This window comes from Takifugu flavidus, chromosome 1 (assembly GCF_003711565.1).
Source record: "Takifugu flavidus isolate HTHZ2018 chromosome 1, ASM371156v2, whole genome shotgun sequence".
NCBI lineage: Eukaryota > Metazoa > Chordata > Actinopteri > Tetraodontiformes > Tetraodontidae > Takifugu > Takifugu flavidus.
In genome coordinates, this window is record NC_079520.1 from 17469184 (window position 1) to 17481021 (window position 11838).

At 42.0% G+C, this 11838-nt stretch overlaps 3 protein-coding genes across 5 annotated transcripts; 1 reads left to right on the forward strand and 2 right to left on the reverse strand.

Annotated features, from left to right (window-relative positions):
• Nucleotides 1–93: 93 nt before the first annotated feature.
• On the forward strand, nt 94–8304 carry cfap119 (cilia and flagella associated protein 119). 3 transcript variants are annotated; one of them, XM_057034253.1, is made up of 11 exons: nt 94–229; nt 668–861; nt 6538–6775; nt 6852–6886; nt 7016–7081; nt 7166–7329; nt 7415–7485; nt 7578–7694; nt 7774–7828; nt 7929–8006; nt 8075–8304. In XM_057034253.1, the coding sequence occupies exons 3-11, from the start codon at nt 6761–6763 to the stop codon at nt 8227–8229; spliced, it is 756 nt and encodes a 251-aa protein (XP_056890233.1). In that variant the 5' UTR covers nt 94–229; nt 668–861; nt 6538–6760; the 3' UTR covers nt 8230–8304. The 3 variants fall into 3 exon arrangements, with proteins under 3 accessions (XP_056890233.1, XP_056890214.1, XP_056890223.1); XM_057034234.1 differs by having other exon boundaries at nt 7016–7329; XM_057034243.1 differs by lacking the exons at nt 94–229; nt 668–861 and adding an exon at nt 4874–5007 and having other exon boundaries at nt 7016–7329.
• On the reverse strand, nt 553–4873 carry si:dkey-220f10.4 (tubby-related protein 3). Its single transcript, XM_057034087.1, has 12 exons — nt 4671–4873; nt 4175–4340; nt 3873–4088; nt 3622–3765; nt 3354–3527; nt 3102–3262; nt 2865–3026; nt 2662–2774; nt 1330–1444; nt 1152–1250; nt 908–1079; nt 553–836 (listed from the first exon to the last, which is right to left on the reverse strand). Exons 1-12 carry the CDS (start codon nt 4710–4712, stop codon nt 703–705), a joined length of 1698 nt encoding a protein of 565 aa, XP_056890067.1. The 5' UTR covers nt 4713–4873; the 3' UTR covers nt 553–702.
• phkg2 (phosphorylase kinase, gamma 2 (testis)) lies at nt 8250–11789 on the reverse strand. Its single transcript, XM_057034135.1, has 10 exons — nt 11568–11789; nt 11190–11301; nt 10936–11111; nt 10793–10847; nt 10642–10707; nt 10102–10265; nt 9901–9991; nt 9653–9806; nt 9186–9311; nt 8250–9101 (listed from the first exon to the last, which is right to left on the reverse strand). The coding sequence occupies exons 2-10, from the start codon at nt 11282–11284 to the stop codon at nt 8856–8858; spliced, it is 1173 nt and encodes a 390-aa protein (XP_056890115.1). The 5' UTR covers nt 11285–11301; nt 11568–11789; the 3' UTR covers nt 8250–8855.
• Nucleotides 11790–11838: the final 49 nt, after the last annotated feature.

Below are 11838 nucleotides of genomic sequence, written 5' to 3' on the forward strand. Positions count from 1 at the left end.
GTCAGGGAAAAAAAAAGAGAATCGGATTCAAATTCATCTCCTCGCTGCCGAGTGTGCGCAAACGGGCAGCTCGTGTTGTGCAATGGTGCAAAGTAGAGGAAGCCTTTGCGGTGACTGTGGAAGTGATAAGAGGCTGATCGTGACTTCCTCACAGCTGATTTGAACGAGACATCCTGTCAAATTCCACCTCCGACTGGGCAACGTGTTGCGCGCAATGATTTATACAGAGGTGTGAAGATGGCGCTTGAAATTGATTTAGCCGTTAGCTTAGCAGCTTGTTTAGTGAATCAATGTTTTCGCACAGGGATTTTTCATTAAATAACTAGATGCATCGTCAGGTCTTATTGCGCAACAGCAGAAAACCCGATAAGGCCGCAGCTCTATCTGCAGCTGATTGCAGGTCCCGATTGATGGTTGTAGAGGGGTTTTTTTTTCTTCTCGATTTAACGTAGAAAACAGCCGATCCGACAGATAAATTTGTGGTTTTTGTCACTGTTTTTGACTGAAATGTCAGTAAATTCTGCTGAAATAAAAATAACCATGGACACATGCTGCCATTTATTATTCAGCATTTATTATTCGCCTCCTTCGTCCATAACTTCTCTTTCTTACAAGATTTGTAGGAAAATAATTAAAATCTATGTTTGACATATTCTTTGGATTGAAGGTGGGAGCTCCGGTCATCAGGCACACCAGCGCGCCTCACTCACAGGCCAGTTTGCCGTCGAAGGATGAGAGGGTGATGGCAAAGGCTTGCAGAGCACACAAAGGGAAGCTGTAATCCATGGAGAAGACGTCCTCGGCCACACGGCCAAACTGCATCACGATGTAGTCCTCTGGACGTAAATCAAAAGGAAAAAGGTTGGTAATTGTGTTTCGTTTGTAGAAAATATCAGGGATGATGTACCGTTGTCAGGATGGATGATCTGGAAGTTCTTGATGGAAGCCTGGGTGACGCGTCCGTGGAAGTTGAGCACGTATGACTGAGTCTGTTCGTTCCACGTTGGGGATTTGTTCACCAGGGTGACCAGTTTGTCCGTGTTTCTGTTGGCATGGCGGGTCAGGAGGGTCTCCAGCTCCTGCAATGAGGGGAAACACTTATAAACTAAACAGCCAGCAACTGATATCCAGGGCAGAAGGGGTAAACATACGTGTTTTGGATGGATGGAGACCCTTTCATCATTCTCTAACATTCCGGGGATGATCACAGTCATTTTCCTGGGACCTTTGAATCCCAGCACGTTTGTTTCCTGGAACCAACAGTGTTTTAATGTGGTTTTCCTCCCAGAACATCAGGAAGGTTGTGTCTAAAGCACAGGTTTCACTCACGTAGCAAACTGCTGCCAGCTCCTGCCGCAGCGACTCACTCTCCTGAACAAAAGGCTTCTTTTCTGGGTTCTCACCTCCATTGTAGACAGTGAACTTTGTTCCAAGAACATTGGACCTGCAACCAGTTTTGTTGAAAAATGCCCCCAACATCCATGGAGCTTTTGTTTGTGTGCCTTACTGCAACACTGCAGGCTTAGATTTGATGTACAGCCTCGCTCTATATAACAACTTTAAATCATTAACGTGATGGATACTCAGGGATTCATGACCGTAGGTTTCTTCAAAACATATGTTTTGAAGAAACCATATGTTAGAATGCATTCTATAAAGTTTCCATTTTAATGCACTTTCATCTGGTATAAACAAGATTCACTGTGCATGGGTGTATGCTTGTGGTTTTGGGATAAACAATAATAATAAACAGCCATGAATAACCAAAATACACATTTCACAACAGATCTGTTGCTTAACCACGGCAGACCAACCAACATGAATAATTATCATTAGCATTTTAATAATAATCCAGCAAACTTCTGCAAAGGTTTCACCTCCTTCATAGCTGTACGCTGACCCACTCAACTCCTATACCAGCAGTTTTTTATAATTATTCTACTTGCATGATCTCTGCCTATTCTCTCCTCTACCTGCCCTCCCCCCTCTCCTCTCTCTCTACCCAGCCGGCCATCAGCAGGAGGGGACCCTTACATGAGCCTGGTCCTGCTCAAGGTTTCTTCCTGTTAAAGGGGAGTTTTTCCTTGGCTCTGTTGCTTGTTGGCGGTCAGGCCCTGAGATTCTGGAAAGCGCCTAGAAACAATTTTGATTGTAACAGACACTATATAAATAAAGATTGATTTGATTGATTAAACAAAGCGCACATATGGACACTTAAAATGTGCATCACATTCAGAGGACTGACAACAAAGGGAGACGGTCTGTGGCATAAATCTCGAGACAATGACCGTTTATATCTGCAGTCAACGATAAGTGAAACCGGAAATAGTGTGTCAACAGATGCAATATGACAACAATGGAATGCTTTTGGAAAGTAAACAATATAAGGATTCTCTGGAGACGCGCAACAGCGGAGCAACAACCGGTATAAACAACCCCCGCACCTGCTTCTACTTCTCACTCCTAAACCAGTCATGCTCTGCCTGCTCAGGCGCGGCAGCGCCCCCAGTGGCAGGGACCCGCTGACTCACCCACCCTGTCTTACAGTGCAGAACCATTAAAAAACAATTTCTATTTTGCCTAAATAGCATCTCAGCAGATGCTGTGGGTCGTGAGGAAGTACCCCCAAAAAGATGTAATTGAAGGATAATTACATTGTACCTTAATTTTCCAATATAACAGCTTGTGTCTCTGGACAGATTGGTTGGGTCGGTGGAAATCAGATAGTTGGATGTTTTGCACTTCTTCCTTTTTCTGCCGGCCATTAGAAACACCTTGGCGGGAGCATCAGGACAAGCACACATTAGGACAGCCATCAAGCAGATCAACAGAAGGACAATCAATAATCAAATGAAGGCACCGACCCTTTTGCCGTCCTCCTTCTCCAGGTGGAGGTAGTATGTCGGGTAAATGCCCTTCTCCATCCCTCTCCTGTCCCTCGTCACCCGACACTGGATGGTCACATCTCTGGGAGCCGGACGCAAAGCAAACTCCTTGAGATCATCCACAGACATGGGAGAGCAGGACTGGAAAGAGAGCGAGAGAAGGATCTGTAGCACCAGTCAGTCAGTCCTGATGAGTCCACTTTCAGTGATGCTCACGCTTTCATTTGAGTCACTGCTGGACGATGAAGTTTCCCTGTAGTTGGAGTTCAGTGTCGCCAGACTTGGTGTAGATTTGCCTTCTTTATTTGACTTTTTACCATTTTTCTCCTTTCCTTTGACCTCCTCATCTTTGCTTTCCTCACTTATTTGGCACCTTGCTGTGGAACACACACACACACACACACACACACCCACATTCAAGGTGAATGCTGCAGACTGTGGAATGCATCGGGAAGGATTATGGCTCACATATGTCAAGTTGTCTTTTCCTCTTTGGTGATTGGGGGGATGGAATTTTGGACCTCTCTTCCTCCTCCTCCTCCTCCTCCTCCTCTTCCTCGTCACTGTCCTGTTTATTTTTCTCCAGTTGTTTAAATTCAGACACTGAGTCTATTTTGTGGCTTGAAACCTCCAGGTTCTTCTCTGCAAAGATCAAACGTCAGCAGGTCTTAGTGCATGTAAATGCACGTGAACAGGTGCAGGGGCAGTATTAGATTAGACACTAAATGGAAGTTACGTTTGCAATCTTTTTTGGTGGACTTTTTTGTCTTCTGTGGGTCTTCGATTTCTTTCGCTTTGTCTTTCTTTTTGGGCTTTTTCTCCCTTTTCTCCTTCTCTTTTACTGACTCAGTCTCCTTTTCATTTTCGTTCTCTTCCGTCTCTGAAAAGCAGCATGTTTGATGTTGACTGCTCCTCTCACACACTCGCTCCAGCACAACAAACAGAAAAACATTTAAACAAGGTTTTGGGTTTTTGCACCTTTCTCACCTTTGCATTTTTCTTTTTTCTCACGCTTTTTCTTTGTCTTTTTTGTCTCCACCTGCGGATCATTCTCCCTTTCGCTCTTCACCTCAGGCCCTTTATCAATCTCTAAATTCATTTGCCCTCCTGCAGGTTTCTCGTCTAACATCAGGGTCTCCATCACATCACATTCCCCCAGTGTGATCTCATCCAGGGGGTTATCGTGAGCATGCTCCACTTGGTCTGCAGTAAGTCAATTCCAAAAAAGAGTCAACAAAACAATGCGAATAGAGCTGTTCAGCTTCATCATATGATCATTTCAAACTCACCACAGAGGGACGTGTTGCTCAGCGACTGGCTGATCAAAAGAGGAGTTTCGTCGGATTGCACGGTTTTTTGTTTTCTGTTTTTTTGCTTTTGCCGAATATCCCGGTTGGCTATGACCATCTGAGCATCTGCCCTCTTTTTTTGCTGCTTCTTCATCAAAAGTGTGCGCTGTGGGACAAAGTGTTGATGATGTTTCTTAATTTATCAGTACCACAGATATTTCTGCGTGCCAGAGCTTCTGCGTTTTTTATTACCTCCCTAATTTACAATTTGCACTGTTGTGTTTAAAAACTCTGCGACTTCTGTTGCTGAATGTTACTACTTCTCTGAACCTTCTACTATAAAAATCTAAATTTTAAACTTGAATTCAGTTGTACAGCTACAGTTTTAGATTTCTGACCAGTTTTTATTCATTTAAAGACGACGGTACAAAGCCTGAAAAGCAGATTCTGAGCTGCTCCAGCTTCGAACTGCTACAAATGCTTCTCGTTTGTTTACCTGGTTGTCCAGCTTCTGTTGCCGTATATCCTGGTCATCCATGCTTTCGGACCGCAGGTCACACAGTGGAGAATGGAAGATTGATGAAATCCAGCATCAAAGCTCAATAAAAGACACAGCTGAGTTTCTCAAAATGAAGAAAGCAATTAAACACAGAGGCGAGTGCTCTAATGTGGTAGCCGTCTCCATCTGTGTCCACCTGCATGTGGCAGAAGGCAAAGTGGATTAAAAGAGGATAATGTTCTTAAACTGCGCTGCACAGCTTGGCCAGTGTGGACAGTCTCAGCGGTAAGACGCTGCTGCTCTATGGAGACGCTCATGTTCCTGCTTATGAGAGGTATATTCCATGGTGTATTCCCTCTGTTACTACCAGATTTGTTTTTGTCCTGTATAGATTAGGAAACCAAAGTATTGTTTAAACTGCTGGGGAAAGACCTGATTTTTTTTTTAACCCCTGAATCTGACCTTTCCTGTCTTTTCTGTGTAAATTAAACAGAAAAAAATTAAATGTCCTCAAATCTTTAAGGAACTGAGTGGTATATTCAAGCATCGTGACAGCAATGTAAACATTTTTTCCCAATAAAAATAGCTGAATTCTGAATAGAACATTCTCAAATCAGTCTGAACCTCTTGTATAATCTTTAGATCAACCACCGGGGATTAAGGAAGCACTAAAAACTTCTCACACCTACCTCCTACTCAACCAGTTCAAGCACTACTTTAACACCCACTGAAACTACCGCTAATGTAATCATACTTATCACTGTAATAGTTTTAGACTATATACAGATAAAGAAATGCCTTTTAAGAGGATTAATTCAAATTACCACTCACCAAGGTATTTATCTGATGCTGTATTTGTACGTCCGAGCATATAAATTGCATTCCTCTCTTGAATACATAGTTATGGATTATGTAGTGGAAGGACAATTGATTCCACTGCTTTTCCTGAGTAAGGACATGCTGGATTGATTTTCCAGGAAGGAATCTTTAGATTGTCCATTTAAGAAAAAACACATACCTGGGAGCCAGACGCAGACTTTAAAGACACTTGTGATACCGGAGGACAGCGATCGAGCCATTTTGACCCAGTTTTAATGTCTCACTCTTTAATAGGTGTTGTTTCTTCTTTAGTGATTAAGGGATTGGACTGCTAGACTTTCTCCTTTTACTATTCACGTGTTTCAGTCCTCTTTAATTGTCATCTCTGCCACTGACCCTATTTCATGGTTTAAAATCTTACATTCTTCCCCTACAGCCATTAAAAAACCTTTTTTCAGTGTATGTATACTATAATGGTAATGCTTAAAATAAGCTTCAAATGTAAGCACTGAATATTGTGTAGAAATATTCCACCCCCCACCCCAAAAAAAGAATAAAAAATTTAATAACGGAGCAAAGATGCTTTGCCCCTTGACCTTTCAAAGATCAAAAGTCAAAGGAGCTTTGACTTAAATTGTTTTGTTAGGTTTAAAATCAGTCAATTAAGTTCAACCACAGCAGCAAGCTGAAAAATAAATACAAGGCTTACCAACGTCAGTGTTGTGGAAAGAAATGTGGTTCTCAAATTTAAAGATAGTTGAATGCATTGATGTGACCTGTTGACATCCCAACCCTGACGACTCAGCACATTCTCAGACCCTGCTGAGCATTTAGCAAGCAAGAAATATTTGTCAATATTATCCCGGCCTTTTATTGTCCCTTAGTGTTACTCCTGCTCTCATGCGTTGGCTCATTATGCTCATTGTTATATGAGATGTATATTGTGATCTTGATTCCAATTACATTGTAGACTGGGAATTCATGGTATTTAACTGTCTGGCCCATTGTACATATCTATTTTCATTAATGTAACATTTGCTTATAGATTGTGCGTAGTCACGCAGAGGCTCCTAATCTACTGGGTAAACTGAGTAATATCTCACTTTCTCGAGAGCGCTAAACCGGAAACAGACTTCCGTTGCTAGGCTACAGCGGCAGCCAAACAGGAAGAGTCCAGGTCAAAGCACGGTAAGCGTGTGAAACAACGATAATGCCCATGTTGCAATACATCCCGATTCCTTTGTGAATCTGCAGGTTTTCAAATCATCATGGACAGGAGAAAGGTAAAATTCTCCAACTTTTAATCGTATTGTTTAGACATTCATACTGTTTACGTTGCATTTTTTTCGTGCCGTGTAGGTTTCACCGGCCATGAAAGCTAAAGTACTGCTATGGTGAGCTGCGTGTCACTAATTCACAAAAATACTTGCCTCATTTCCATTACATGAATACACGAAGTGTAAATCTGACTCTATGCATATAGTGTGACAGAAACTTGATTATTTTCTTGTTTGCTTTTGCAGGGCAGATGTAAGCTATCATGACATGGATGAAATCAACAAAGTGCAGAGTGTTCCTGATCTGGAGAGGTTTCTTACCAACATATATCCGTGCATATACACATGCAGCCACTCATGTAGACATCGCTGTGACACAGTTCTTCCCTGTGACAGAGCTTTAAGCACCGTGTTTGAAGTTGACTTGCTTGAACCAAGGAGAGGCGTTCTTCTCGAACTATATGTGCAGGCAGTGTTTTTTTGCAGAGAACAGAATTTCAAAAATGAACAAACTTCTGTTCTGCTCTCAATACTCAAATCCATCCATCAGGCTAACATAGGTAAGGAAGCATAGTAGCCAACCCTCTAACGTGCATTCAAATCGGATAATGCAAAATGAATACATTTAAATTACTTTTCTTTCAGGTTCTCCTCACAACAACATAGAGAGCTGTTTCAAATATTGCAAAGAACTACTAATCTGTCACTCCGTGAGGGTCTGTTGACCAGTAATTCTTTTATTCACAATCTAATTTTTATAAACATCTGGCAATTTTCCTAAACGGAGGCTACTGTTTGCTCTCCACAGAGACCCCCTTTCAGCATCGAACTCTTCAGCTTGGGGGAGGTGACCGCCATCTTAAAGTATATCAATAACAATTATCTGAGACACTACAAGTTCTACAAATATCTTTTCACTCAACAGGTACATACATGATTTAAAGTCTACTTTATATATGACTTGTGAATTCTTTGTACACTAAAGAGATACTTTGTTTTCACAGGTAAAACTTGACTTGTCTCTGACTTATCCTGGCATCTCAGACCAGAAAGTTAAAGGTAAAGAAAGCTGAAAAGCTGTGTTCAGAATTATTTTATGAATGCATGCGACTCAGAATGTTTGGCATATTTACTAAATATTGTGCTTGTCATGTGCTAGGGGTTAAAAATGTGATGGTCAAACAAGAAGCACTACAAGTGGCAAGTGGCTCTCCTAGGCTTGAAGACTCTACTGCTGGTACAAACTCAAATAGTAGTAATCCAGATGCAACAGAGTGGTGCATTCCCTCCTTTTTTCTTCCTTAGCAACAGGTTCAAAGTCAGAGCTGAAGATGCTGATTGAGAAAGAGGTCAGAGAGCAGTTAGCGCTCATATCTGGGCAGCTAGATCAGCAAATGAAAAAAACTACAGAACGTTACAACAGAGTCGTGGAAACCAGCAAGCCAAAACAACATGAATAGTATGTGCACAAATACTCATGTTGGACACAAATGTTTTATTAAAACTAAAACAATAAAACTTTCTTTCATATACAATAGATTCTGTCTGGTTTGTACAATTACTGTACCTTTCTCGTGCAGGCACTTGAAATGAGGAAGGTGAGGTTGAGTAAGGAATGATGGTTAGTTAGGAGATACAGTACAGTCGTTAATGGTCTTCACAGTTAGTGTGAGGAGGTTTCTGCACAAAGGAGCAGCTGCATGCACAACAGCGACAACACCCTACAGTACGGATCTGTAACACCAGAGCATCTGTCAGTGTGAGCTGCTCTATAATTTACTGTTAAATTTACTGTTGCTTAGAAATACACAGGTTATTCAGTTATAAATGGTGATTATCAAGTAAAATCCGAAATATGCATAATCTATTTAAATGTGAGGTGTCTTTGCAAACATTTGCGCCACGTGCTCGACTGCAAGAAGAGCCAGGAATCAATAAAACCACAGGTGTGAATGGAGGCACGCCAAACATCTCGGTCCCCGCATTCTTGACCATAAAATGAATCAAACGATGACAATAGGAATGCAAACACTGTCATGCACATACTTAAATAAAAATTAGCATTGTGAGGAATGAGGGTGACCTTTCATGTGTCAAAGTCTTCTAGGCCCAGCAGCATGATCTTAGCTGTGTTCTGAAAGAGGGCAGCTCGATTCTGCTGCTCCCCCTTTTTCACCCAGTGTCCATAGATGCGGAAGGCGCAGCCGTCGATGAGTTTGCGGACACCGCGTATGGAGTAGGGATCTCTGGCCAGTACCTCCCGAGTCAGAGGCCGCACCCTTCGGTAACGGCTGTAGATCCTGATACAGGCTAGCACACTAACTATCAACACCTGAGAAAGCAAAAAACACCTGCTTAATATATGTTAAAAAAAACTGTTATAAACTTTTTTTTTTTTTTATAAATGGCGACCAACCCTAAATGTTTTTCTTGGACTGAAGAGCCGCACATCTTCCTTCTGATATAGCCTAAAGAAAGGATGCGCTAGTGCTTGCTCAGCTGTGAGACGGGCAGCTGGTTCCAAAACCAGCAGTCTGGATATCTGCAGCAAAAACAAGCGCTCACCGCGTCACGGATGGTTTCGCTGTGACACGCTAACTCTAAACTCAATGAAACATGCAAATCTTTACACACGATTGACAAGTTTGTTAAAGTAGCAGATCTGTGTTCCCCTAAATCCCACAGGTCTAATAATGTTAAGTTTAAGTAGAAGAATTTGGATAAGAAGTCAAAAATGTTATGTTATGTGAACAAAGAAGAACAATTTCCAATTACTACATCAAATATTAGATAGTTGTGGGAATTACTGGAAGAGTATCGCCACGGAAACTGAAAGTTTCGAGAAAAACCGCGCTGTGCTTTCTAAAGCTTTATCTGTCTTACCAGATCTTTGACAGTGTCAGACCTGTCATCCCACTCCGGAGAGCTGAACTGATATCGGCCCTCCATTATCATCCTCAGCATCAGCATCTGTTTGCGGTGCCAGAATGGTGGTGAGCCAGCCAGTAAGGTAAAAAGAATGACTCCACAGGCCCACCTGTTCAACACAAGCACCAAAACAAGTCCAGTAAAATAGTGGGAAAAGACTCTGGATTCTTTTTTTTTACTTTACCAACAAACCCCACACTTACAGATCGACTTCTTTTCCATAGCCTGGATGCATGTCATCCATCGAACACTTTAGTATTTCAGGGGCTAAATAACCAGGTGTCCCACAGAGCTCTGAAAAACAGACAAGAAAGAAGTTTCAACTTCCTTTAGACTTTGTGCAAACATTTCTCTAACGCAGTCTTTCACTTATGACATCTGGTTTAGTTTATACTGTCATATACCTTTAAGTTTTTCACCAGGCTGCAGCTGCACAGAGAACCCAAAGTCAGACAGTTTAATGTGTCCTTGATCATCCAACAGAATGTTCTCAGGCTTTAGGTCACGGTGGACAATATTGAGAGAGTGGAGGTACTGTACAGCCTCCAGCAGAGCTCGCATAATACTCCTGTAAAGCAAGAGATTTCACAAAATGCACATATTATACAGCCTTTGGGAAAAGAAAGAAAAACAAGGTACATTTCATTACCATATGTATAAATTTTGGAAATGTGTGTTTGTTTTGTACACCTTGGCTATCTGTTGTCATCGTGTTGTTTTCTACTGTAGAGAATTTTTGTCATAAGTTTTTTCTTTAAAAAAAAAAAAAAGAAGATATTTCAGAGCTGTTTTGTGACTAAAATAATATACAGCAAGGGTAGCACCACCCTCAAAACTATAACAATGTAATATCACACAGTACAATTTAATTTGACTGGCAGTGTAAATATTACAGGACAACCCCAACTCAGGCTATTTTTAGAATGGGATGTGTTGCCACTTACCTGGTTTCCTTCTCACTCAGAGTAACTTTTTCTGTTAGGTAGTCAAACAGCTCTCCTCTCCTCATGCTGAGAATGAAAACAAAAGCCGGGATTAAACATTTGCACCCATGTGATGACTAACTGCAGCGTAGTTCTTAGCTGTCATACTTACAGGTCAAAGACTAAAAATATGAAGGTGGTTGATTCATAGGAGTCAATGAGAGTTACTGAAAGGGACAACACATGACATGGCGTCATTCCTTTTGAACCTTCAAGAAAGGTGTCTGAGTGGACAAACAAAGACGACACACATACTGATGGAAGCGTGCCCCTTCACCATGTTGAGGACCTGGATCTCTTTCAGTGTGGAGGTCTTCACCTCTTCCAGCTGCTGAGCGGTCATCTTCTCTGCTGTAATCTCTATAATCTTCACCGCCAGCTCCTGACCCGTGTGTCTGTGCACACACCTGCGCACCACACTGCTAACCCCCCTGCAACACAGTTTGAACAATACAGAATTGTTATATATGGCGCCGCTATATTGTGCGTTATTTGGGGGGGGTACCGACCTGCCAATCACCTCCTTTGGGTCATATTTCTGGTAGAATTCCTTGGCCCCCACCCAGTCTGGCAATTCATCTCCGACAACAATATCTTTGGTCATTATGACAGCCTTTAAATCTAAAACAATAATAACATAAAGTCAGCCACGTCCGTTGGCCGAATAGGAATTATAAAATCCACTGAGCTAACTCCTGACGAGGAACTGCTGACCATTCCTTTACAGTGAATCCACTCTAGTTAGCAGTACAATGCCGCATATATTTCTGCATTTTCTACTTTTTGCTTGCATATCTGCCGATTAACAATCATGGGATTCAACCTGCAACGTCTACGATCTTCCTGTTGTTGCGACAGGTTCACTGACCGTACAGGAAGTTACTCACCATGTATGTAACCAAACGAGAAGAGGCGCTAGCAAAGCAACCGGCATAAAATAATCGCTACAAGAGCTGCCTCGTCATTGCAGCTGGATTTATCGACGATATCAAATCCGAGGAGGTAATGGCAGCGGTTCGATAACCCCGAAACTGTTTACATTCTAGACACATTCCTCCGAAACTGGATGACGTCTGTCGCTGGTTTGACAATACTACCCCCAACAGGGTGGAGTTGGTACGGCAACGCATCAAAACCCCGTGCCGACATTTTTTAATG

Coding starts and splice junctions, on each gene's coding strand:
- phkg2 (XM_057034135.1), bottom strand. CDS start 11,284: ATGACCAAAGATATTGTTGTCGGAGATGAATTGCCAGACTGGGTGGGG. Junction 10,708..10,792: donor ATATTTTTAGTCTTTGACCT/GTAAGTATGACA, acceptor TTTCATTCTCAG/CATGAGGAGAGGAGAGCTGT. Junction 9,807..9,900: donor TATGGAAAAGAAGTCGATCT/GTAAGTGTGGGG, acceptor TGTGTTGAACAG/GTGGGCCTGTGGAGTCATTC.
- cfap119 (XM_057034234.1), top strand. Junction 7,486..7,577: donor TAATCTGTCACTCCGTGAGG/GTCTGTTGACCA, acceptor TGCTCTCCACAG/AGACCCCCTTTCAGCATCGA. Junction 8,007..8,074: donor GCTTGAAGACTCTACTGCTG/GTACAAACTCAA, acceptor TTTCTTCCTTAG/CAACAGGTTCAAAGTCAGAG.
- si:dkey-220f10.4 (XM_057034087.1), bottom strand. CDS start 4,712: ATGGATGACCAGGATATACGGCAACAGAAGCTGGACAACCAG. Junction 4,089..4,174: donor GAGCAACACGTCCCTCTGTG/GTGAGTTTGAAA, acceptor GACTTACTGCAG/ACCAAGTGGAGCATGCTCAC. Junction 1,080..1,151: donor TCTCCATCCATCCAAAACAC/GTATGTTTACCC, acceptor CCCTCATTGCAG/GAGCTGGAGACCCTCCTGAC.